Raw genomic sequence first — 27582 nt, 5'->3', positions numbered from 1 at the left:
GGTCCAAAGACTCCTCTGCTCACGCTTGCGCAAATCAGAAGGAAAGATGGAGTGTGAGTTTTCAGTCCGTTCCCGAATGCGACATCCTAACCTAGATTCCTCTATTGTTATCCTAAAGCATACTTGTATTATTTCTTTTGGTTGATTGGACCTTGTATTGTGTATGTGTTTTAAGGATAAACTCTCCGCTAAGGTTTGGCATGCTTTGTATAAATGTCACAAGATGTCACTCTTGTTCCTGCTCATAAAGCAGAATTTTATTTTTTCCTGTCTAGAAGAATTTCTGTTGACTATATTTTATATCTCCAGTTCATCCACTTAAGTAGTTCACTGGCACAATGACACACATGTTGACCTTAGATCATTCATAGAGTGATATTGCCTAATTCCCCGTTATTGAAGTGCAAAAGGCAGCACCGCCACCGCTAAACTCTTTCTGAGAGAGATTGGAATTTAGTAAATATAGAATAGACTTTTTAAAACTAATTATAAATTGTGTTCTATCTACATTGTGATATTAAATGGTAGATGTTGCGATGCTCATTAAATATTGCCTTTATTTAAAAAAAAAAAGTCTTTAGTTAAATAGTGTCCTATATCTTGTGACCTTATCGCACAAAAAGCCTATATTCTGATGCTTTAAGTCTTATGTTTATATTCATTTTTTTTGTGTTGCTTCTCAATGTATATTCCTTGTCTTGATAATTATTAGATAATTTTTATGGATTGTTGCAAACCCTTTGCCACGAGTCATAAAGTTGGCAAAACTACTGGGTCTATTTCCTTGCCTACCCCCACACACACTAGAAGGTATGCATGTAAGGCAATAGGTGATACATACCTTTGTTTTCTATCCCCACCATATGAATGCCAGGTAAGTATATTTGTATATTACCTTAATAGATATTTCCCTTATAGGTTTTCTTGTGTCTGTAGAAGACCTCATTCATCTGGAAGTGAACTTTGGTGTTAAAGTCCTGTCACACTTTGGACAGGATATACATATAATTGGTTGGGAAGAGAGGTTTTATGTGACACTAAAGAACTGCGATTTAGTTGTAGCGAGATGTCATGACTCCATGTAGAATTTGGCACTAACAGCAGCCAGGACTGTGGATGCGGGATTTAAGTGGGATCCTAAAAAGTCAAGTGACTGACCCATTGAGGATTATGGATAAGAAGTGATGCTGCTACAATGAAGTGGTCTTATTCCCTTGGCAACCAATGAAATGGTTCGGTCAGCAGAACATGTCAAGGGTTGCTATGGGGATCAAACCATTTTCAAACATCACACCAGAATCACTTTTTAGACATAACCCTCCCAACGTGTGAAAATCCTGTACAGTCTATAATTAGTATATAATGTCAAATTTATTTCTAGTTAACACAAGGACATATTCATTATTTCTTTTTTTTTGTGTTGATAGTTTTATCACAACAGTATTTTATATGATTTTAAATCACTAATTCAGAAAATAAATCTGTGTTCACGGATTGTAATTTTATAGGCTTAAATGTTAATTTGCCCATTGTGAGGAAATTGCCTCTGTAAAATTGTTAATGAGTCCGAGTTCAAATCATAAATTCATCTGAAATGGTTTTCGCAGTTTGTTCAGAAGGAACTCTGTAAAAGAGCCACAGAAAAAGGTGAAAGTAACATTTTATTTTCCATTTATACCTAAAGCACCAGGTGATCATCAAATTCAAGGAAACCAATAGAATTACTTATTGTAATTACAACTAATCAGTATTAATAATTTTAGAAATAAGCTTGTAGGCATGTTGAATGTGTGTATCTTGTGACAGTAATATATCATCGTTTGCTAGTTGATTTCTAAATCATAAACACCAAATTGACCAAATACGTCATTTTACGCAGTTTCATACTGCGTATTCTCGGTCATTGGCTATTTATTTTATCCAATTTCCGCAAGACCGAGAAATCTGTAACATATGCAGTAGCTGACGCGGAAGTGGCGCCAGGGAAATTACCGAAAATGGTGATGGTGAAACATAAACTGGAAAAAGTTAACATAAGCAATGGTCACTGCCCGTTCTTTGCCAAAAGAAGTACCTGCCAACTGCAGATACAATGTGTGGCTGTGTAACGTAGACACTTGCACCCTTTTGTGGGATGATTCATGGACCCAAATAGGAACATTTTCTTTTTCTATGTATATGAGCGTATTTGCAGTATAGCTGTTAGAATTAGGGGGTTGCACTCCGGTAACACACACTTAACCAAGCTCTGCTTTCATTATATTTGAATAAAATTTCAATTTTTAGTGATAAACTATTAAAATGTGTATTTTTTACACCTGCTTGAAACGTTTGCATACTAATTATATATATATATATATATATATATATATATATATATATATATATATAAATGTGTTAAGAGAAATGCTGGTGCAAAGTATTAAAAGTGTTGTAATAGACAGGACCATTCTGTCGGTTGCTATGGTGCTATGGTGATTGCTCTGCTTTTACCACTTTGCTGCAGCATTGCGCTTTGCGCATAACCCTAACGTGTTCTAAATAAATGCTGTGCCTGCTTTTGTTCTGCACCTCGACTAACACTTTGTTTTTATTGTTTATTGTGCTGCGCTTGGCTGCCTGCTTCTGTTTGCTTCCATCACAGCCCTGGAAGGTTAGTGCATTTTTCACCCTTTCTTTATCTTCTTAATGTCCATGCTGTATTTCGCTAGCTTTCCTTTAGGCCACTAATAACTTTTAAGTTTTATATATTGCCAATGATGATAATGTGTCTGGTGTTTGACCCTTACACCGTCCCTTCGGTATGTATTTTATTTAGCTTTTTACGTATATTATTTTTAACTGGAGGTTGTTTATAGTTTTCCGGGGTGCCTATATTTAATTATTTGCTATTAAATAGCAGGTACTGGATACTGAAAATGTTTAGCCTCCTTAGTAAAAGAAAATTTGTTTTGATAATCTTTCTCTTCAAGCATTGATTCTTATGCCAGGGAAAATAAATAATTTTGTAATACAGATATAAAACAGTATGGGCGTGGCTAGCCACCGAGGAAGATGGTCGCCTGAGGCTAGAGCTCCTCCGGCTATCCAGCATCTATAGCACTAGCACGTCCATACTCGCCGATATGGTTCGCAACAGACGGCAGTCCTCCATTCCGTCAACCCCCGGAACTGGTTCTACCCCGGTGGCACCGTCCCTGAGGGAGTTTTTCCGCACCCCAGCGGTGTTGGCCTCTCAGGCCTCAGAAGACCGCGAGGCTTCTTCCCCATCGAGCTCACGGGGTTCTGAGGATCCGGGTCCCGATCGTTCGCCTGCGGCTCCTGATCTACCTACCTGCTCGGCGGAGGTGCAGCAGATTTTTTCCTCGGCCCCGTGGAGGGAGGACTTTAGCAAGCTGCTTGTGGAGCTTAAAAACACGCTAACTACCGCTGTTGCAGGCCTCAAATCGGACCTGACCAGGGTGGAGCGTCGACTTTCTGCTCAGGAAGAAACTGTGGCCCAACAAGCTCAGAAAATCTCCACCGTCGCTACCATCTCCACTCAACACGCTTACTATTTGGCTGACTATCTCCGCCGCTTGGAGGACCTGGACAATAGGGGACGACGCCATAACATCCGAGTGCGGGGCCTCCCTGAAGTCTACCCTCGGGGATCCGAGGACGTCGCGGGCTTACTGCTTCGGCTGTTTAATGACCTGGGGCACCCGCCTGATGCTGCACTTGGCCTGGATAGGGCTCACAGAGCTCTGCGTCCTAGGGGTTCCCCGGCGGCCCCTCCGCGAGACGTGATCTGTTGTGTCACCGACTATCAGATGAAAGCGGATCATGCGGCGAGCACGAGAGGTGGGTTCCTGGACCTATGACGGTCATGCTGTTACGTTTTTTCAGGACCTCTCCGACCTCACCCTTCAAACTCGCAACGCACTACGACCGCTGACCCTCGAGCTTCGGAGCCGCGGCCTGCAATATTTTTGGGGCTACCCCTTTAGCCTCAACGTGCGGGAGGGAAACCTTACCCATACGCTCCGTTTCTTCCATGAGCTGCCTGCTTTTCTTCGGGATCTTCGTCTCCCTGATTTACCAATCGCAGATTGGAGCCTACCTGAAGTGCGGAGGAGCAGGGGAGTTCCGTTAAGTGACCGGAGGATGACGCGACGAGATGCAGCAATACCTACCCGTCCTGACCGGCTAGTCATGGAGCAGAGGCCGTCGTCTGTGGCTCGTAGTGTTTCGCAAGCAGAGGAGTGATTTCTGTTTTTCCCTTTTTTCTGTTTATTTATTTTTATTTTTTTTATTTATTTATTTTTTTCCTGGGACGACGGCCCGTGGCTATGATGCTCCTGCCTGCCCTTTTGTGGAGGTTCCCCTCGGTTCCTCATCGACGGCCCGGCCACCATTCCGTGGGGGTTACCTTCGATTCCTCGCCGCCCACCCACCCACCCACCCACCGGTCTGTTTACCTGCCTGCCTGCCTTCCACCTTCGCGGTTTTGGCTCTCCGGGGCTTGGCTCTCTGGTTTAGCCTTATTTTACTGGGGCTACCTCGTCGTATCAGGCGACTCTCGCGTCCCTTCGAGCACTACCTGATGTCCTGGACTTCCTACCATGCACCTTATCTGCCTGGTGGCTTACTATGGGTCTCTGGAGGGTGCGGGACTTTACTTGCCATTATTTGCGGCTATGTTTGGGGGGTGGATTGGGTTGGGTTTCTGGGTTGTTTTTGTTTTTCTTTCTGCTGATGCTCTTGGGGGGGTGGGCGGTACTGGGGGGCCGTGGGAGGGTGGTTTGTTTACTGCCTCATGTGTCGTGGGTCGCGGGTCGTCTCAGTTTCATTGCTGGTATGTTTTACTTTATTGGGGGCTTGGGGGGGTGGCTGTGGGGGGTTTGGGGGAAACTATTTTTCTTTCTCATACGCAACATGTGCCTCTTCCGCTCAATAGCTCTTGTCTGCTGGGGATTGAACCCGTGCGCTTTGTCAGTTGGTTGGGCTGCGTTTTGTCGTGCCGTGTTTGCCATGCCCTGTCTAGGGTTATACCAGGGTTCAATGCCTCCTCTTATGGATTCTCCTCCTGATAGGGGGCGGTACTTCCATCGCATGCTCGTTGGGGGGTAGGCTTGGAGTGTGGTTTTTTTTTTTTTTGTTTGTAGCTGCCGGTGTGTGGCTCACGTGAGTGTTGGACGTGACTGTTGGAGTTCTCCTACTGCTTCATGGGAGTTTTGGATAGTGCTGGTGGCTGGAGTAGGCTCTCCTATGTTACCCTGGTTTTTTGTGCTGGACGGGCTGAGTGGGGATCAGGCTCTTCTCTAGTGGATCCCTGCGGAGAACCCTTTTCCAGCGGACGCCCTTGGTATTTTTTTTGGTACTTCGGTACTTCTGTGTGTCTCCTATCCCCTTCCCCTCCTCTCCTTCTTCTCCTCCCTCCTTTCCTTCTCTCCTTGTGTGTCTTTTCCCCTCCTCTCTCCTACCCCCCCCTTTTTCCCCCCCGCTTTCTTTTGCTCTGCCTGTTGCTTTTTGACCTTATGGCTTTCAAACCTGCGAGTCTTACTGTGCTCTCTCTCAATGCCAACGGTCTTAATATACCGGAGAAGAGGTCGGCCCTGTTGCGGGAGTTGAAGTCTCAACACATATCTGTCGCTTTTCTCCAGGAAACAAATTTTAGGGGCCAGTCGCACCCTACTTTGACGAATCGACATTTCCCCGTTGCTTATTACGGCAACTATTCGCAATCTAAGTCACGGGGGGTTGCAGTGCTGTTCTCTGCTCATTTTCCTCTCGCTGATGTTACTCACCTGGCGGACACCGAGGCTTTTTGTGAAGGGTACACTGGCTGGCTGTACTTACACGTTTGCTAATGTGTATGTTCCCAATGTCAAACAACATGTATGGCTGGCGCAAACGCTGCGAAAGCTGCGTGAGTTTCAGGAGGGCTTCTTGATTTTTGGAGGTGATCTGAATGTCGCACTTAGTCCCAGATTGGATTCATCCACGGGTTCCTCTCAGACCCCTTTACCAGTATTGCAGAAAATCCAGGCCTTGCTTGCAGCGGAGCAGCTGGTGGACTGCTGGAGGGCTTTACGCCCTTTGGATAGGGATTATAGTTTTTTCTCTATTCCTCACAAGCGATATTCTCGCATAGATTGCCTCTTTGTGCCCCATTATTATCTATCTTCCCTGGTAACCACCAACTATGGCCCTATAACATGGTCTGATCATGCCCCCCTTACATTGTCGTTCACATCCCTTCTCACTTGTCCCACTCAAAGTACTTGGAGGTTGAATGAGTCTCTATTGTCTGATGCCCATGTGTCGGATGTGATGGCGGACGCCCTCCGTGATTACTTCTTGACTAACTTGACGCCGGGGATCCCCGTTCCCACGGTTTGGGAGGCCCATAAATGATCAGGGGTCACCTTATTCGATTGGGTGCTGAGAGAAAGAAAAACTACTCCCACAAACTCAGTAGTTTATACACGCAAATAGAGAATTTGGAACGAGTTCACAAAGCTACGCTGCAGGATAGCGACTTTGTTCGCCTTACTGCCCTCCTTAATGACCAAGCCCAGAGGCATTATGGCAGGCTTAAAGCAATTTATCATGAACACGGTAACAAGCCGGGAAAATATCTGGCTAGGGCCCTACGTAAGAATTGCCAACGTTCATACATACCTAAAATTCGTTGTTCGGATGGGGTTGCGCGATATCTTCCCTGAGACATTGCCAGAGAATTTGTTTCTTTTTATTCTGCTCTGTATAATCGTTCTCCCACCCAGGGTCTTTCTGATCCTGAGGGTGCTCGTGAGTTGGATATCCGTCGCTATCTGGCTCAATATGTGACTAGGAAGTTGTCTGCTGGCGCTTCTGAGGAGTTGGAGGCCCCAATTTCCCTCGACGAATTGTGGACGGCTGTTAAGCTCTCTAAATCTGGGAGGTGCCCCGGCCCTGATGGTCTTTCCCTGGCCTATTATAAAGTTCTTCGACACCCTGGGTCCTTACCTGGTGGATGTCCTTAACTCTATCCTGGGCGGCGCTGCCTTCCACCCCCATACATTGGCTGCTATAATTTCTGTGATCCCGAAGGAGGGTAGGGATGTGGAGCTTTGTGGGAATTATAGGCCCATCTCGCTGTTGAACGTAGACGTGAAATTGTTTTCTAAAATTCTTGCTTTGCGGTTGGGCCGGTTCTTGCCCACTGGTCCATCCGGACCAGTCGGGGTTTGTGCCGGGTCGCGAGTGTAGGGATGGGACTATTCATGCACTCAACCTCATTCATCTGATCAAGCAGCAGGGCTCTGGAGCCATACTGCTCTTGACCGACGCGGAAAAAGCGTTCGATCGGCTTGATTGGACGTTTATGTTCGCTGTCCTTCGGGCGATTGGTCTAGGTCCCCACATGATGGGCTGGGTGTCTGCCTTGTATTCTCAACCTACTGCTCGGATTCGGATTAACGGTGCGCTCTCGGACTCATTCCCCATATCGAATGGCGCTAGGCAGGGTTGCCCCCTGTCTCCCCTGCTTTTTGTATCGTCTCTAGAGCCTTTCTTGGGGGCTGTTCGGGCGAACCCGGATATCCAGGGGGTGGTGAGTGGTGATGTACATCATAAAACCATAGCCTTCGCGGACGACATGCTTTTTTTTTTTTTTTAGTAGTAACAGACGTCCCCCGTCGAAGCCTACACATCGTCTGTGGAGTATTGCAGACTAAGGGAATAACAAAAGGTACCATCCTGAGAAAAAATGATCATAGAGTCCATAACATAAAACAAAAAAAACATAAACATAAAGACGTATACCGCCGACCCACCAGTTATTGAGTCATAATCAGAACTTCAGAAAGCGAAAAACCAGTGTGTTGTGTAAGTGTAGGATTAATTCCTATGGAGAGAGGCATAAAATTCTAGAGAACTCAGGAGAAGTGAAATTCTTCCACCAAAACCACCGACGCTCATATTGGGGGGCTTTGCCTCTAGAAGACCAAATCAATTCTTCCATATAGGAGACACGTTGCATTCTAATAATCCATGCCTGGATTGAAGGGGTGCATTGTTTTTTTTCCAGAAGCAAGGAATGACCGCCTTAGCGGCGCTTAAGATGTGGAACGTCACCGAGTGTTTATACCGAACGAGGGAGAGGTCAGTGTGATGCAATAAAGCAGCTTCCGGGACCAGAACGTAATTCGGGTCTCCAATCTCCCTAACAACCCGTTCAATGATAGTCCAATAGGGCGCCACGAGAGGACACTCCCACCAAATATGGAGGAACGTACCAGGTCCCGCCAGACACCTCCAACAAAGGTCAGGGACCTGAGGCAGGAAGCGATGCAGGTCATGCGGGACACGGTACCACCTGACTAGAAGCTTATAGGAGGCCTCCTGTATCCTACTTGCCACTGCCCCTTTATGAATCAAAAGAATAACTTTATCCCAGTCCTCCGCGGAGGAGAGGCTGGGTAAGTCCGCCTCCCACAAAGCTATAAAATAAAGTTTAGTCGCTACACGCGGTGCCAGTAGCATAGCATATAATATTGACATCAAGTGGGCTGGTTCCCGACCGGATGCGCACAGTGACTCAAAGTCCGTTAAAGGTCTACGGTAATTAACATCCCGAGGGAGGGAGGTAACGAAGTGGACGAGCTGTGCATATAAAAAGGAGTCTTGGGCCAATGGAGGGGACAAGCGGAGCAACTGCTGTAGAGGTGCAACACCGGCCGCTGTAACAAGGTGACGACATGCTTTTTGCCCTCACAGGCCCTAGGGTTTCCCTGCCGGTTCTTCTTCGGCAGTTCCGGGTGTATGGTCGCCTTTCGAATCTGAAGATTAATTTTGGAAAATCTGAGATTTTGAATATCACTCTCCCCCGCGCTGAGGCTGAATCGCTGGCCTCCCTGTTTCCTTTTAAGTGGTGTTCGCAAAAGTTGAAACATTTAGGTATTTGGTTTGCGGTCAACGTGGGGCTTCTGTATCGCTTCAACTTTCCCCCTTCTGGCTGCGCTTCACAAAGATTTTAGGGCTTGGGGTTCTCTTTTTGTCTCCCGCTCTCTGCACGCTATATTTCCTGACTGCCCCGATGTCTGTTGGAGGTGTGGGTCGCAGGGTGGGTCCGTCCTCCATATTTGGTGGGACTGCCCCCTTATTGTCCCATTTTGGAAAGCCGTACATGACACTTTACACCATTTCACTGATTTTCCTCCTCCTTTTCATCCTGTTAATTGTTTGCTGCATCACACTTCTCTGTCAGTATCGGCTTATAAGAAATCGGTGGTTCGGCATTTGTTAAATGAGGCCAAAGCTTTAATTCCCCTGCACTGGGGTTCGCCGACTCTGCAAGAATGGGTCGGGAGAGTGGAAAATGTACGCCATCTAGAGGATTTGGTGGCTAGGTCTACTAACCGGGTTGATAAGCATGAGCGTCTCTGGTTCTACTGGTCACGCTTCTTAACTGACCCTGCGACACAGGCCCTGAGGTGTTTAGGTAACTTTGATCTACTCTGATGATAACTAACCAAAATTCTGACATATCACAAAACTTCCTAGTCCAGTTATTTTTCCATGAACCATTTTTGGAATGCTAACAATATACCATCTGCTGATTCATATTTCTATTTATATATTAATTACTGAAATTTGGGTGATGCTCATTAGCGAAACCATTTTATTATTTGATATATGATAACGAAAGTTGGGTCTTTTGTTGTTCATCCTTAGAAACAGGAGTGAGGACACAAGAGACAAGGAAAAGACAAGAGTAGTTACTCACCTTACCGAATAAATAGTAGTTACCGAATATCTCAGTCAGGTAGTTTAGGTTTAGGTAGTTTTACTAGAAGGTCATGGTTGATCCAAGTATACACATAAGAATGACAGAGAAGCTAGATGTGTTTATGAAGAAATTGCCTTTTAAGAAATAGAAGACATTTAGGTTATATCCACAGGGATATTTTTTATTATATATATATATATATATATATATATATATATATACTTCTTTTTTTTTTTTTAAATAGTAGGTATGAGTAATTTTTGTACGATACATGACTCTGGGACGATTGTAAGTTGTATACTTGATTAATGTACGCATAATTGTATTTATTTTAGGTATATCCCAGGTATAAAAGAACTGTGAGGGTTATGCCCCAGTATGTGAGATGAAACTATGCCTATGAAAGGACAGCCTCACTTAGTTTCACCTTCAAGTTGGCCCTAAATAATGCATAGTTAAATGCCGATCAGCCATAACATTATGCCTAATAATTTGTTGGTCCCCCTTTTGCCACCAAAACTGCTCTGACCCATCAAGGCATGGGCTCCACTAGATCTCTGAAGTTGTGCTGTGGTATCTGCACCAAGACATTAGCAGCAGATCCTTTAAGTCCTGTAAATTGTGAGATGGGGCCTCCAACAGGACTTGTTTGTCCAGCACGTCCCACAGATGCTCATTTGAATTGTTACACTAGATGGTATACTCTGTTGTTAATGCAGGGCATACTCACTATAGATAGTCTAATGTGAAGCACTTAGTTGGGTAAAAGACAGATATGTAAGGATCATTCAGCAGGGTTTATTCACTAAAGGGGACATGGCTAGAGATTTGAGGTTTCACCTCCCTCACGTCGCTATTCTTTGAAGGATAAAAACTGGTAAGTTTCTCCCGCAAGAAGGGCTGAGCTTGCCCTGTATAATGTAGAATGCAATGGGTGATGAGCTTTTGGAGAAATCTTATCACTATGCATTATACAGGGCTGGTCAAGCTTTTTCTGCAGCAGAAGCTCACGATGGTTGGACCTTCATAATGTACAATGATGTGAAAGAGCTGAAACACAACTCTCCCAAAAACTCTTCCTTTAGCAAATAGACCGCAGTGTCTATGCAGTGGTTATTCGACCTGAGGACTGTCGTGGTTTCAAACTGCCTCTAGCAAAGACTCCTTTTATTATTCATTCATTCATTCATTGCAATTGGAAAAAGAAAACGCAGTGAAAACACCTCCATAATACACTGTATGGCTTTAATCTGCCTGTAATTTTTCTCTACACTTTTGTCAGTGTATAAATATGTCTAATCATAGTGGTACTGGGCTTTTTCCTTCCTTTGACCACCTGACACAAGTTGTTTTAACGTTCTTGTTTTGCCTGCATCCTTTGGAAATGTGTATTTATTCACCTTTGAAATATTCTGGAGCAGTCAGACTGACATTTAGTATTCGCATATCGCTGTCCCATTTAACCATGACATTTAATTTCTTTCAAGGAAGCTCAGTAACGAAGCAGCTGATGGACAGCCTTACAAAGATGGATTGCAACTCGCAGTATGTGTACATGTGTCTCTGGACAGCTTTTGAATTGACCAATGCCGAGTAGGAAAGCACAGCTTCCCTTCAGTTTATTTAATGTGACAGTGCATCGTGTCTTTTACGATATAAAGTGAGCTGAAGCTTGAGATTGTTCCACATCTGCTCTTTATAAAATGTAAACATTTTCTCTGGCGCTCCACGTAATGTAGTTGTTGGAATCAAATTCTTTATTTTCCTCTGGAATCCGCCGTAAGAGGCACCGTTTTTGTTGATCATGGGGCAGATTAGCATTTGACATGACCTCTGATCTCGCTTTTCGCTCATAAGACTGTAATGGGCTTCACTGTAACCAATTGCCTAAGCCAATTATCAATGTGTTTGTCAGGCTTTGAAGGCACGTGACGTTAAAGTAGGTGCTAATTTTATTCGATGAAGGTTAAACGTATGCAGGTATTTTTTCCTGCATTGCGCTCTCTTTTGCTCAATTGATCTCGATCCTGTGCTTTGTAATGAGAACATCAAATTAAGTAGTATGGATTGTCAGTCTTTGATTTAGCTGTGTAAGCTTTTGCATTTGTGCAGATAATTGTATTATGTCAAATAATGGATCATGTTGATGACTATCTGGCAGCTTTATAAAATATCTAGGTCATTAGCGCACTTTGTTTTATATTTGTTTTGTGCGCAGGTACTGTTACAGAATTTCCTAAGCCTTCATGTAACTTAACTCATTTTATTGTGAATGAACAAGGTGTTAGATGCGATGCTTCCTAGGGCTAGAGTTGTAATAGGGAATATGGTTGCCTGAAACTATGGAATACTGGAGTATGAGTTTACACACAACTCGTACATTTTGTTTTAAATTATAAAAAGATGCAAGGTCATAAATCTCCATTACAAATATTAATTTCATATACAAAACACCCATAGATTCATTACAAAAGCATTACGTAGAGCTTGTTGGTTGACTGGCTCTTTACAGAATACCCTTTGGACAACCACTTTTAGATACACCTGTTCAATTGCTTGTCAACGCAAATAGCTCATCAGCCAATCACATGGCAGCAACTAAATGCATTTAGGCATGTAGACGTGGTCAGGACAACTTGCTGAAGTTCAAACCGACCATCAGAATAGGGAAGAAAAGGGATTTAAGTGACTTTGAACGTTACATGGTTGTTGGTGCCAAACGGGCTGGTCTGAGTATTTCAGACACTGCTGATCTACTATGATTTCTACGCACAACCATCTCTCTATACACTTTCTACGCACAACAGCCTCAATACACTTTCTGCAAGTATACATAGCAAACCCAGAAAGTAAAAAAAAAAACTATACAGAGTGTCGCACAGCTGATATGTACACCTCAAAAGGTATAGTAAAAAAAAAATTATATAATTATAGAATTATGTTCTGAGGTGTGTGTATATATATATATATATATATATATATATGTATATATGTGTATATATATAAAAAATCTAGTAGATGATTTATATTTCTTCTACCTAATATTCCAAACCATTCTCAATTATTAATACATACACACATGTACTATATGTTAGCCATATTTTTTTCTTTTCACTACAAGTTGTCATTTAAATATATATATTTATATACCCACATATAGTGGGTGCTGCCATCTTGCTGATGCATGTTTTGTTGCCTAAAGTCTGCTAAAATGATGCCAGGATGGATCAGGAAATAATGGATTATGATAATGGGCTCCAGGTGCATCTCTTTTTGATGTCCCCAATGGCATTGTGCTACTATTTACTTTGGTAGGGAACTTACCTAACTTTTATTGCAGGAACTGATGCTTTTGCTCACTTGTGTTATACCTGACCATAAATTAACGGTGTTTTAGACTGCAGTTCAAAGACTCCTTTACATGATGTTTGGCTTTAAGTGCCCTCTTAAACCCAGATCTTAAGTGTGAGAATATATTTATGTATGAAATCATGCTAATAGCTCATGATGTCTTTACTAGCCATAGTCAGGGCAAACTGTCAGCCTTGACAATGGCTACCCAATCTTATGTTCTCTCACAAATTAACCATTTGTATTAGAGTGCCCGTCCAACCATTTACCATAATCTCTCTATTTTATATAACACAGATAAGGGTTAAACACAAATGTGTGTGTGCGTATGAATGTGTGTGTGTGTATATATATATATATATATATATATATATATATATATATATATATATTAAACATGCAAATAAAGTTAACGGAGGTAATACAACAGCTGCTATAGCGTAGCATTGAAATTGATGGAGTCAGCAGGTCACTTGAGGTTTCCATGCGTTCCTCTGAGACGTACCTGCCTTTGTAGGCATTTTTTGAGACATGTATTGTTATTGGCTGTGGTGACATGAGCATGCACCATATAGATGCAAATTCCTCCGCTGCAGCATGCATCAGCAGAAAGCTTCATAGTCTATATGACAATTAATTCAACGTTACACTATATCTCTATTGACATATCAGACACAGGTGTCCCTGGAGTTGACACATATATTCATTGGAGATGAGGGAAGACTTGGATTATTCTGCTTTTATTGCTTAAATAACACTTTCTAGTAGACCTATTTTGTTTAAGTTAGACACATTAAGACCTATGTTTTTCATGGCTTGCCATTTGTAACATGCCCCATTTTCTGCTGCTGCTCACTCCAATGTACTAGCCTTGCAACCTGCCTTGCAACCTGACACATAAGTACTGGAAGAAGATAAGGGTTTTGCAATGGGCCGGTAGATGTCAAGGGGGAGAAACATCCTTTTCAGGGACCACTACCACAATACAATCATTTTCACAACTTGTTAATGCTTTAGGGAAACATTTCTAATGTCCTCCGTTTGCTAAAATATATATATTTTTTTATTTATTTAAAAAGTCCACTTTGATGGATGTGTACTTGTGTGTGTTTAAGCATGGAATGCATGCTTGTGCGCTTGTGTGTGTTTGTGAGCATGGATGTGTACGCGTGTGTGTGAGAATGTGTGTACTTTTGTGTGTGTGTTACAGAATGGATGTGTAAGTATGAGTGTGTGATTTGTGTGTTTACATATGTTGTATGTTGGAAGGGGGGAAGGCAAGGGGTAATGATGGCACAGACTAGCTGTTGAAGTTGGGGGCCCAGGGGGAATTTTCACACCAGGGCCCTGTGGTTTCTAGTTACGCCCCTGAATGTATCTTTCACATATATCTATTTTTTTTCTTCCCCCTCTAAAGAATTGGAATGGCAGCCTCTGCTTAATGAAATCCGTAAGTTCCCTGTATAAGCAGGTTATTAGAAGACTGCAGGTCTGCCTTGGCCTTTTCCCAGCTATAGGCAGTTCCTTGTTTAGGTCTAATTCCATTTTATAGTATGTTGCTTTTAGTCTGCACGGTAGATATTGGGTACATCAATTCCTCGCTGCACTCTGCTTCCTAGTTTTAGTAGCATTACCTCAATTGACTTTCAGTTCTTAGCACATCCTTTAAAATATGATTCTCTAGTGCAGATGCTGAATTATTAAAACAAAAAAGGGGTTTTATGTAATCGAGGTAGGTACGATGTAAAAACATCTTTTAGGGAAATTGAATAAAAATAATATGAACTGAGAAATGTAATGTACAGTTTGGCTGTTTCTCAAACTTCTGAACTTTCTTAGCAAAATATGTTTCAGGTCCATTGCTTACAGTCTGCATAATAATTTTAAAATGGCAATACGGCCTGTTCTGAAGTACACCAGACATCAATTTACAGCACTTTAAAAGGTGCTGTTCCACTTATATGACAAACGGTATTTCTTGTACTTGTAAATGTCTGGGTCATGCCCAGAATCTCCCCTTTTTGTTTTGAGTAGTAGAAATTGGTCAAATGGCTTCAATATACATAACATTCTTATTACAGAAATGGGTTAAACTGCAGGGAACATGATTGTACTGCCTTCCATATGCAGTGAAGATTAATCGCCAGTCATTTTATGTATGCGTTTTGCATTAAAATGAGAATAACAAGAATGAACAAAGAAAATAGAACAAAATGAAACCTAATAAATATAATGGACTTACCCTGTGTAATGCAAAGCTAAACCAACTCCCCACATTAATCATGCATTATACAGGGCCGGAACAATGCTTTTTGTGGGGGATGGCCCCTTGTAATGTATAGTGATGTCGGAGAGTTAAAGTGTTCAACTCTTCTGCAATATCCTGGCTAGAAGGATATATGTCATGTTATGTCGATTAAGCAATAAGAAGAGATTAGATTAAAATCATGCAATCTCACAATGTTAATTATACATTATCTATACTCTGTAACAGTGTTCTTATACAATATAGATATAGCTGCAGATGTATAGTTGTGTAAGAGAAGCAGTTGACATATCTAGCTTGTTTTGCAAGCTTACAGGAGGAAATATGACAACAAATGCCTCCCCCCTCAGATTTCTAGTTAATTATAATAGAATTTGTATAAACTCGATCTATACAGATTACAACCAAACCTATTTGTCCTCACAATGCATACGAATGCAACAAATATAACACTTTATTTCATTTTTCTTCAATACAGTATTGCTTTTGCATGTTGCAAGCTTTCTCTAAATGTATTGTTTACATGCAATAAATCTTCACTTATGTGTTTTTGTTGCTGTATATGTTGATAAAATATTACTGATAAACTATTTTTTTTACATAATATTTATTCTTTATCTTTAAAACAGTAAGGAAAGATGATGATTTTGAAGATAGTATTTGTACCAAGAAAAGGATAAAGGAACTAAAAGTGCTGGAGCCTAAAATTGCCCAAAATCTATGTAAGTAGAGAATTCTCCATGCATGAGCTTGCTGTGAGATTTAAGTGTTGCTTATTGGGCACAGGCAGTGACGTGGGGTGGGGGGGGGGGGGCAGCGAACTACAAGGGCTGCCCACATTAAAATCCCAGTATCTGTAACTTATTCCAGCTCAATGAAGACGTTGTCAATGATATCAGTGTGTTTCATTGGGGACAATCACAATTCCTTATTGCTTGTCTAGTAAGAAATATATAACTGTATTAAAGTGAACATGTCTGAACATTATTAAAAACGGTTCCAGAGATTGACAGCTACTTCAGTCAGACCTTTGTTATAGAAGTGTGTGTGTGTGTGTGTGTGTATATATATATATATATATATATATATATATATATATATATATATATATATACACACACACACACACTTTAGTATTGTAACAAAATCACTCACGGTTGGGCAGGTAATTTGAGGTTGGATTGTTGGCGCAAAAAAGGGATTTAAAAAAAAAACAAAAAACATATTTTTGTAATATTCTGCCAGTGTACCTGTCAAATACTGTGAAGGAGATAAGTTGATTTCACTGGGTTGTCAAATACTAATACCTGCATTTTGTTAAGATTAGCAGTAAGGACAGCTGTGCTAAGGGTGTTAATAACACATTTTTATTCCCTGAAAAATATGGAATCCTTTTCAGCCTAGGATGTTTGTTTAGAATTTTTTTAAATTTGTTCCCTGCATGTGCTACTGATTGACATTTTCCCCCTTCTCTTTGCTTTTTTTTTAACACTTGTTATCTTATATATTGGGTATTTATTTTTTGTTTTGTATATTTCCAGCTATCTTCTTGGGATCATACAGATTGCCTTATGATCAAATAAAACGGGTAATACTTGAAATTGATGAAACACAACTGTCAGAGTCCATGGTCCAGGTAAACCAGTAATTGAATGATTTAAGGTTTCAAATAATTGATATATTCTACATTTCTATCCATTAAACTATTAAACAACTGGTAGTGTAATGAAAGCTGAGGAGTACAACCCTGGTCCTGCAAGCTTATGTAAACTTTTCTCTGTAGGCCCGATAAAAGATATCAACTTACAGACTTCATTTTTTCTTGGCTAATATGGCTTTATTGATTTTTCTTCTGTGCCTGTGGTATTTCTCTTGCTACCTTTTGGTTTTTGTAGACCATTCTCTCCATGATATCCTGAGAGATAGATGCAGACTTCATTTGAAACATTCCAAAATGTAGGTCTCAAAAGCTTCTTTATTGCTTAAAAAAACCCCAGTGAAACTGTGAGTCTGCTTTACTCCCAGAGCTTTAAAACAGATCAATAACTTTTCCAACATTCAGCATTTTACATACCGTATTGGCTCGAATATAGGCCGCACTTTTCCCCCCCACTTTAAGTCTTTAAAGTGTTCGGGAAGTGTTCGGGGAATTTTCCCCATATTCGGGGTCTAGCGCCCGACGCACGGGGGGGTGCCGGCACGGGAGGTTATCTGAGCGCATCGTGCGGACCGTCCGCACGATGCGTTTTACCTCTGCCCCCCCCCGACTTACCGGAGCAGACTTCCGAGTGTCTTGCGGGGCCGGCGGGGGACATCTACGCAATACGCGTATACAACTTCCGGTGCCGGGGGGGGGGCAGAGGAGGACAGTGGCAGCATATTCCGTGGGGGGGGGAGGGAGGAGGACAGTGGCAGCATATCTCGGGGAGGGAGGACAGTGGCAGCATATCTCGGGGAGGGAGGACTGTGGCAGCATATCTCGGGGAGGGAGGACTGTGGCAGCATATCTCGGGGGGGAGGAGGACTGTGGCAGCATATCTCGGGGGGGGGAGGACAGTGGTAGCATATCTCGGGGAGGGAGGACAGTGGCAGCATATCTCGGGGGGGGGACACAGAGTGGCAGCATGTTTTTTTTCTTTAAAAAAGCACCAAACTTTTAGGGTGCGGCCTATATACGGGGGCGGCCTATATCCGAGCCAATACGGTATTAAAATAACAGTATATATATACATAAAATCCCACCTGATATGGATACCATGGAAGCAGCTTTCTTTACATTAAGTTTTCAGGAGGACATCTGTAGTGAGGGGGCAAAAAGTCTCCTTACCCCGTTAAGTACCGGTTCTGTTTTTTAATTTCCTTACCCTTCTTGCCCCTGCTGTTTTAACGTTTCTGCGTTTTGTGTTAAGCTAAAATTTTTAGAGAAAAATTGCTTTGTTTAGATAATGATAAAGTATAGTGCAAAATGAAAAAAAAACACCCTTTGACTTTTACTCGTCTAGAAATCCTAATGAAAAAAACCTGCTAAATAGAATAACCAGTGCAGCTTTTTCCTCTTTTTGCAAGTTCTAAAGCAATAAGTACAAGCAGCATGTTGCTATTTCAAAACAATTTTTTTTAAATCTGGCCATGCCCTACTAGGGACGTGTTTAAAGCCAGCCAAATCATTTTACGACCATCAAACCATATATTTTTGAGAACTAGGGTATTTTTGACAACCAGGGTATTTCAAATGGTAGTATTTTAACACTTTCCGTAGATTATCTCTATCACCAGCCTTTGCCAATGTTTGCGATAGTAATTTAATCACACACAAAATGACTACCGTATTTGCTCGATTATAAGACGACCCTGATTATAAGACGACCCCCCAAAATCTGAATATTAACTTAGGAAAAAAGAAAAAGCCTGAATATAAGACGACCCTAAAGGAAAAAAGTTTTACCAGTAAATGTTAATTCATGTAAACTATTTTTTTTAATAAAAGCTATGATTGAGAAAAATATTTTTTTTGTTTTTATTTCTTGTATTTTCCAGCCTGTCCCCCAGTTACGCACATCTGCCCCCAGGCTTGCCACACCAATATGGCACTGTGGCCCATGATATGCCTTTTAACCCTCTATATGCCACTGTGTCCCATGGTATGCCTTTTGACCCCCTATATGCCACTCTGCCTCCAGAAATGCCTTATACCCCTATATCCCATTCTGGCATTTAGGGGGTTAAAATGCATATTATGGGGCAGAGTGGCATATAGGGAGGTATAAGGCATTTCAGGAGGCAGAGTGGCATTAAGGGAGTTAAAAGGCATTGTATAGAGCACTCTGCCTCCAGAAATGCCTTATACCCCTATATGCCACTCTGGCATTTAGGGGGTTAAAAGGCATATTATGGGGCAGAGTGGCATATAGGGAGGTATAAGGCATTTCAGGAGGCAGAGTGCTCTATTAAATGCCCCCTTAACGCCACTCCAGAAATGCCCTATGCCCCCATTTAACTAACACACACACACACACTCTCTCCCCCCCCTCCCCTCCCCTCTCCTCTCTCCTCTCTCCCCTCTCTCCCCTCTCAGCCCTCTCTTACCGGTGCTTCCAGCCGGGGCAGCGGGTTGACGTCGCCTTCTGCTGCAGCCGGAAGGAGGTGGAGTTGGCAGCGGGGGTTTGTATGCGTCCGTCGCGTATACTTTCCCCGGCTGTCAGAGATCAGAGATCTCTGACAGTCGGGGAAGGTCTACGCGACGGACGCAGACAACCCCCGCTGCTAGCCACACCTCCTTCCGGCTGCAGCGGACGTTGTCTACGCGGATCGCGTAGACGTCAACCCGCTGCCCCGGCAATACAGCAGGAAGCACCGGTAAGTGTGTATGATGGGGGGGGGGTGAGACAGGAGGATCCAGGTCCCCTGCAGCGGTGCGGGGGATCTGGATCTTAGTCTCCTAATCAGACTCTATTTGAGGTCTGATTAGAAGACGACCCCGATTAGAAGACGAGGGGTATTTTTCAGAGCATTTGCTCTGAAAAAAACCTTGTCTTATAATCGAGCAAATACGGTACTTTGACAAAAAGCTAGTGGTAGTTACTGCATGGAAAGTGTTAAAATACCACTATTTTATTGTCCAGAAAATAAGCAACTGCAGAAAAAAACAAAACATGCTTTTATATTCAGCAGTAAACCCAGTGCCCTATTTTCAAATTGCCTTATATTGTTTTTTCCTAAACCGTAGTCAGCACATTGTTGTTTTTTTTCAAATATCTAATTTTTTTAGGTAACTGAGGAGTGCAGTAGGGGATGGGAAGGGTATTATTAAATTTTCTCAAAGGGCTAGATTTGATGTATTTTTTTAAATTTTTTTTATTACATTACATAAGGGTTCCCCAGCACAGCAATTACATAAATAAATACCGATGTGCATGCTGACTGATTCCCAGGCGATATCAGTAATGCATATCGAATGTAATGGGGCTCTATTAGAGCATTGTTACATTCGGTCTGACAGCTCAGGACCACACATTTTGGCCCCAGCTTTCAGGGGGAGACTAGACTGACCATGGTTAAATATCTGCCAGTGCCAAAACCCCATGTCATAGAGGATACGTCCTTGGTCTTCAAGGATGATTCAAGGCCACTACAGTTGTAAGGGGCTGTCTTCTTACCACCAGCCTGGTGAGATAACATGAGTTGGATGCTGTTATATTAGAATTTCTACTTTGACATTTAGAAAGCGAAACAAACCTTGTGAGAGCGTCATTGAGAAGTGAGAGGCAGAGCAGTTAGTTCCCTAAGCGTTGAGCTGTGACTGAGTTCTGATGAGATGAAAACGGTTTTCTCAGGCCATTAGCTACACGTGATGAATGATCACCTCCGATGAATTTTCCCAGCTGAAAGGGTTACATTTGCTTTACATAATACATAGTTAGATCTCACTGTTTAAACGAGCAGCACTGATGGAAAAAGACTGAAAGTGGAGTAGGATACAGGAGCACACATGGCATGCAGTGAGGGAGCAGAGGTACGCGCATGCAAATGCACATACAGATGCACTGACATGCAGCGTTATAGCTCTCTGCATCCATTTTTTAAGAGTTATTTAATGCCAACATTTTTCTTTGTATAGCAGAATTTCTTAATAAATTGTATATAAAGTTTGTAGTGACTTTCAATTCAAATGAGTTCATTGCAGCTATTGCAAATCTCATGGAAAATAGCACTACTTTACTAAACATTAAAATCTTCAAACTATAATAAAGGGAAGGGGGGTTGATCACAGGTGGTAAGCAGCTTATTCCTTTATTAACCAATATACCATCTGAGAAATGCCCACCTGCTGTGGGCTACAATTCCTATTATACATGTTCTGCCGTTCACCAGTCCAGTGCATACTTTAATGAAGCAATCTCTTAGTGACCAATAGAGCAGTAATTGGGAACTGTCATATTCCAGTTTATCCCCGAACCAAATTCTTGCCTCTTTGCACTACATTAAACATGTTTCTTTCACTTAAGTAGTCATTGCATTACTTCACTAAACAATAAGAGGAAACACTTAAGGGGATCTGTAGCTGCCAGAGCTTTTATTTTATTTTATCTTAATTGTATTCATGGAAAATATCTATAGCTTGTTTTTTTTTGTCAAATAGTGTAATTGATTCGGAGATTTGTGATTTAATGTACTTAATTTTGTGACACTCGGTGGAAGAACTTCATGTCCTAAACTGCTCTCACCGCTATCCTGAGAAAAAAGGAAATTGAAGATTTTTATATTATAGAATTCTAGTATTTATGGTAAATAAACCTATATTTTGGGTTTCTTCTTGCTCTTGCCTTACAAACAGACCCTGATATCATTCTCCTGTGAGAAGGGTGTTTAGTACTCCTCTATAGTGAATAACCTTTTTAAAGGTGCTGTTCCACCCACTCCAAATTTAACCGTTTTGTAACTAAAGTCAGTAATTCTTAATTGTCATGTGACACTAAAGCATGCACAGATTCCATAGAAACTGAAAAAAGTTCTTAAGGCGTTCAGTTTTGCTTTTATGTGATTAAACTCTTAAAATTCTAGATAGTGGAATTAGAGTTTTGTCTAAGTAGAATGGCACCTTTCAGCTATAACTAGTTAGTACACTTGTGAATCTGGATTTGATCGAATTTCAAACTTAACAAAATTGGCATATTCCTCAATTTGTATAAACCTCTAAAAGGGAGGCAAAACGACCAGAAAGGAAGAGGCTACGAATTTTCATTCACATTTTGTGTGTTCATCTACTCTCTCAAACCCTCAATCACGCTCTTTAACACTCATTCACTCTCTGAATGTTTCCCTACCTTCTCTACCAGCCACTTCAGTGTCTCACAGCTCTGCTTCTTCTCTAGCATCTTCTTTGTCATCTTGTTCTTTGCTTTTCTTTCTACTGTCTTTGTCAGCATCTCCACGGACATAACCTTCTGGTGAACTTCCGCAGAAATGATAGAGCTTATGAGGACATCCTCTCCCCAGATTGGAGAATTTTGTTTGAAGATAACCCCCCTGAACGTACTCAAAATGGCTGACCTTCCTGTGACAAGCCCTTCTCCAGATTGGAGGATGTCAACGGAACCTCCAGCATTTTTGCGGAAGTTCCCCAGGAGGTCATGTCTGTGGAGATGTGAATGAAGAGAGAACAAGAAGGCGAATTAGAATAAGAACATGAAGAGGATTCTAGAAAAGAAGCAGAGCTCTGAGATGAGGAAGCGGTCGGTTCAGAGCGTAGAAAGACATTCAGAGAGTGTGAGAGTGAATGTGGATGACCAACAACAAACACATTTTGTTTCCCAAAGTAAAAGTCCCTGATTTTCGTCCAAAACGAATAGGTAGAAAACGGAATTTGTTGTCCAGAAACAAATGGGCCAAAATTACATTAAGTACAAAAGTACAAATTTTGATGGTCAAAAAATAGTAACCTTTTTGCTAGGTAACAAAATATTTAGTGCCCTTCAACTAAAATCAATAGATTATATATTTAATTTCTCATTGATTTTACTACCTGAGTTTTGTATTCCCTTCTGTGTCTTTAAAAAGTATCTTACGCCTACATGTATTTACTGTACTATTTCATATTTTTTTTTATGGTTCTTTTGCTTGTTGTAAATATATTTAAATTGCCTAATGTTTAATATTTAATTACCGTTAATTATCAATGTGTTGGAAGATGTAGACTTAAGGCTATATATTTTCCCCCCCGAAACAGAATTTGATAAAACATATGCCTGAGCAAACACAGTTGAATGCCCTGGCCAAACTCAAAGGGGATTACGCCAGTCTGTCTGAGCCGGAACAGTTTGGTGTTGTGGTGAGTACCATATGCTTATCTTCACCCCATATTTTAATATAACTGGATTGTCATTTTCCTGTTTAAAATGAGTTGTCACTTGGTAAAATTGCATTTGTGTCAAACTGAATAGGTTAAATAGAGGATAAAGGACATGTAAATCCACTCCAATACCAGACAGCTTTTTATAGCCGTGTGATAAAAGGTGTTGAGATATACAGTATTATCAGTGCTAATTCCCATAAATGCTTTTCAGCTAAAAGGTCACGGTGAATACGATTTATGCACAGCTGTATTTTTGAAATGACGTCATTATGACTGGGAAAATGTGCAGAAGGAAAGTTCTAATAAATTAGTTGGTAAATGTACTGCGGGTAGTCCCAAGGAAAGATGATCCTTATTTATCATGTGATGTAAATAATAATCATTAAGGCTTACCTGTCAGAAGGGTAAACATTTACCTAGCCAGCCACTCTTAAGATTTGCAAAATGATTTTCTGAGCTAAAGACATTTCACATCCATGCATGAGAATGATCAACCTTACCTGATCAGATAGAGACTTTTTGGAGTTTTATATGAAGCTGTTTATTTAGTCCCCAGATAATGTACGGCTATGTGCGCAGTCTAAAAATACAAAGGGGGAGGTGATATGCCCAATATTGTGTGATTTTCCTAGTCGTCGTTGGAAGCAGGTGAGATAAAAGGTTTGAAGGTACATTCTACCCAAACTTTTGACATTGTCTTGAGCTGAGAGGAGTCTTTGTCTTGACTTTGTGCTGAACTGAGAGAAGTCTTTGTCTTGAACTGAGAGGAGCCTCCACTGAACTGAATGGTACAGATTAACACACTGGTTTTCCAGGCTTGCTCTTCTGCCATATAGAGATGCTGCCTTTAGGAGGTGTGTGTTTGAAGTTACTGAACTCTTACTCCGTTTTTTATGTCTGTCTTTTATCTAAGGAGCTTTGCTGCCAGAAATCTCCAAGAAACTTACAGTTCCTATCAGGGGATTTTTTTTTCTTGTACATCTTTTGACAACACATATTTTGCTCTAACATAGAAAAATATTTCACTTTGGGGTGTTATTGGTTAATATCTTGATGAAATGGCTTCATCCATCCCAACCTCCTTCACATAAGAGAAGTTAGCCTCACCGGTTAACTTTCTGGTCATCTACAGTTCATGACTTGGAAACATTTGTATTGCAGAGGTTATTTTTTTGTAGATCCCAAATATGATTCACAAAAAGTAGCTATTCGTAATTATATTACATGCTTTCTTTAAAAAAAGTAACAGATTATCTGTTGTGATTAAAAAAATAATAATCTCCTGTCTTTAATCAGATGAGCAACGTGAAGAAGCTGATTCCACGACTCAACTCCATTTTATTTCGTCTTCAATTTGAGGAGCAAGTAAACAACATCAAACCTGATATTATGGCTGTCAGCGAAGCATGTGAGGAGATAAAGAAAAGTAAAAGCTTTGCTAAATTACTGGAGATTGTGTTACTTATAGGAAACTACATGAACGCTGGCTCTCGTAACGCACAAACATTCGGTTTTGAACTGAACTCTCTTTGCAAAGTAAGTCATGTTGTACCCATCTTCATTTACCTCCATTTATAGATCATGACAATAACAGTTTTTACGATGGCATACATACATATGTGCATTTACATTGTCTAAACAGTGATGTTTCACAAAAAACAAGCAGTTATCTAGGTAAGTCACAAATATATCATTCACTTTCTTTACAAAATGAAGGACTGCTTATCATCTATAACACTGAGCATCAACTTTGCCCTATACAGGGCAGGTTTACAGGATAAACTCAAAGGTGTTGGCCCTTTATGATGCATAGTTAAGGTGGGGGTTGAAATGTTATCATACAAACCTGTTTACTTAATAGCCCTTGAATTCCATGACTGTACACTTAATTTGATGATATGTCTCGGATGATATTAGATTGTTTGAAATAAGGATGGATCATGGATACACAGAGGATGTAGGTTTACCAGATTTATCAAGTAGTGCTTGTTTGAAACAAGTTACAGTAAACCACTAGGTATGTACGTATTTGAAGTGATTACATGAAGGTTTTTTTTTTTCTCTGAAATGCTGTAGTGAAAATGTCTAGGGCTGAAACAACTAATCGATAATGAAAATTGTTGTCGTTTTATCGACTATAAGATAAGGGTCTTTTCAGAGCAAATGCTCCGGTGCTCAGTTATAGAAGGTCTAGCGAATGTGACGGCCAGCGGTGGAGGTTCACCGGCTGCCTCCACCAGGGAGTATTGGAGGGGGGGTATAAGGCATATTAGGGAGCATACTGGCTTATAGGAGGTATAAGACATATCTAGGGCCAGTATGGCATATCAGTGGGCACAGTGGCATATATAAGGCAAATAAGGGGGGGCACAGTGGCATATGGGGATATAAGGCATATTACGGGGGCAGAGTGGCATATAGGGAGGTATAAGGCATTGGGGGCACATTGGCATATAGTGGGTGTAAGGCATAGCAGGGGCTGTTAGACATATCTGGGGCACAGTGGCATATGAGGGAGGCAGATTGGCATATAGAAGGTATAAAAACCTAGTTTAAGAAATATTGTGTTTGGGTTCTGGTACCGTTAAAATTTAGCTTTTATTATGTCAGTAAAATAAGAAGGGAATAAGAGAAATGCCATTGTGATAGAGATAAAAGGGTTAATGATATGTTAATGTAAATTTAAGTTTTTTATTCTGATGTTTTTAACACCCAGTTTGTTCATTACACTATTTTAAATAAATGAAAAATGTGCATATTTTTTTATTTATCCGATTAATCGAAGAAATAATCGGCCTACTAATCAATTATAAAAATAATCGCTAGTTGCAGCCCTAAAAATGACTCAGGTAGCAGAATCACAGCTCAAAATAAATGCTACAAAATTCAGATCAAATCAGTAGACTCAGTGACCTATACAAGAACGAGTGTAAACGGTGCTGTTTACATCAATTTCACACCCTGTCTGTATTATTAAATAGCCGTGTGTGTGCTGGGCAGAACAATCTAAGAACCAAGGGAATGCATGAAAACATGGAGATGTAGTGCTGTGTTCAGACAAACTTAGGTGGAAAAAAGCTTTTATTGCAGACAGGAGTAAATACTCCTTTCTAGAGTCTCTAACATAAAGGTGATGAGCATCTTTATGTAATGTAATGTATTTGTTGTCACAGCACACACTAATAATTTAATTTGTAAGTGCATGTGTTGTCTTTTGGTAAGATTCAGTATTTGGCCCCTGTCCTGTAAATGTCTTTTATAAACCATTATCCTACCCGACACAAGTGTGTTAATTTTGTCAGAAGGTTGGGTGAGAGTTTTAGCTTCCTGACCTTGTTACCCATTATGAATGGCCAAGACTGGTGCGCTTCTCCTGGTAGAAAGGCTGAGCCTTATACAATTATAATTTTATAATCAAGTCAGCACAATGACTTTAAATAACTCATTCATTATGCATTATGCAGTGCCAGCTCAGCCTTTCCTCCAGGAGACTAAAGATCCACCATTTACCCTCCCAACATGCTCGATCTGCATCCATCATCCCCAAGATCTCAACAGTTATCCAGATTTCCCTTGCTACAATCAAGTCATCCTCACCCAAGCAGCCCCCCAATCACCCAGTAGATTATAAACTCACAAGAGCAGAGTCCTTGTTCATCTGTAGTAATATGTCTTAACATGTTCATGCTATTATGTATTTTCAGGCAGCCTTTACATAGAGGCGTTGCTATTTTGTGCTTGTGTGGTGGAAGGTGCAGTGTTAACTGTATTTCTATTTACTTGTTTTTACTTGTCTTTATTGTACACATAGCCCATTATCTGACTCTCATCACCTATTGCCCTTTTGACTCAGATTTCCTTTAGGTCTTGGAACAATGATCCTATAGCAGCGATCGCAGTATTTAATTATCTCTCTGAAATGTGATTAATGCAGTGTGTCAATGCTTTTTACATTGACTGCATTGATCCAATCTCATGCAATATGCTGTAGGAAGCCTTTGTAACCATGATAGATTAAAAAGTTTAGAGAGTTTAAGAAACAGACGTAAAATGAATATTTCACTATTTGCTAGTCGCAAACATCAGAAACAGCCACTTTTTGTTGTTGTTGTTGTTATTATTACTATTGTTAACAAAGCTTTGGTTAGCATGTCGTAAGTCCTCCACGACCACAGTCATTTGGCATCACCTGAAAACATTCATGTATCTTTTGCCAGCTCATCCGTTTTGCTTTTGATAATTTGAGTTATTCAGTTTGTGAGAATCCATTTTACCTTGTATTTATTATTATTAACTATGGGGTCAGTGCTTCTAGGAGTTTGTTTAGCTGATTAAAGTGACCATTGCCACACAAAC

At 41.0% G+C, this 27582-nt stretch overlaps 1 protein-coding gene across 2 annotated transcripts in view; it reads left to right on the top strand.

The window, feature by feature from the left end:
* Window positions 1-27582, top strand: part of LOC149299853 (protein diaphanous homolog 3-like) — a 265720-nt gene that overhangs the window by 101813 nt on the left and 136325 nt on the right. The window contains exons 16-20 of one of the 2 annotated variants that reach the window (XM_089485811.1): window positions 15650-15656; window positions 16008-16096; window positions 16916-17010; window positions 23101-23202; window positions 24523-24762. In XM_089485811.1, coding sequence (XP_089341937.1) covers window positions 15650-15656; window positions 16008-16096; window positions 16916-17010; window positions 23101-23202; window positions 24523-24762 — 533 coding nt within the window. Of the gene's footprint in view, window positions 1-15649; window positions 15657-16003; window positions 16097-16915; window positions 17011-23100; window positions 23203-24522; window positions 24763-27582 lie in introns of both variants that reach the window. The other variant, XM_089485812.1, reaches the window with a different exon arrangement.

The sequence above is a fragment of the Sceloporus occidentalis genome, unplaced genomic scaffold (genome assembly GCF_023333645.1).
Source record: "Sceloporus occidentalis isolate IW3139 unplaced genomic scaffold, rSceOcc1.0.p SCAF_27, whole genome shotgun sequence".
In the NCBI taxonomy this organism is placed as follows: domain Eukaryota; kingdom Metazoa; phylum Chordata; class Lepidosauria; order Squamata; family Phrynosomatidae; genus Sceloporus; species Sceloporus occidentalis.
Note: the sequence above shows the minus strand (reverse complement) of the source record. Positions and strands in the feature narration are given on the sequence as shown.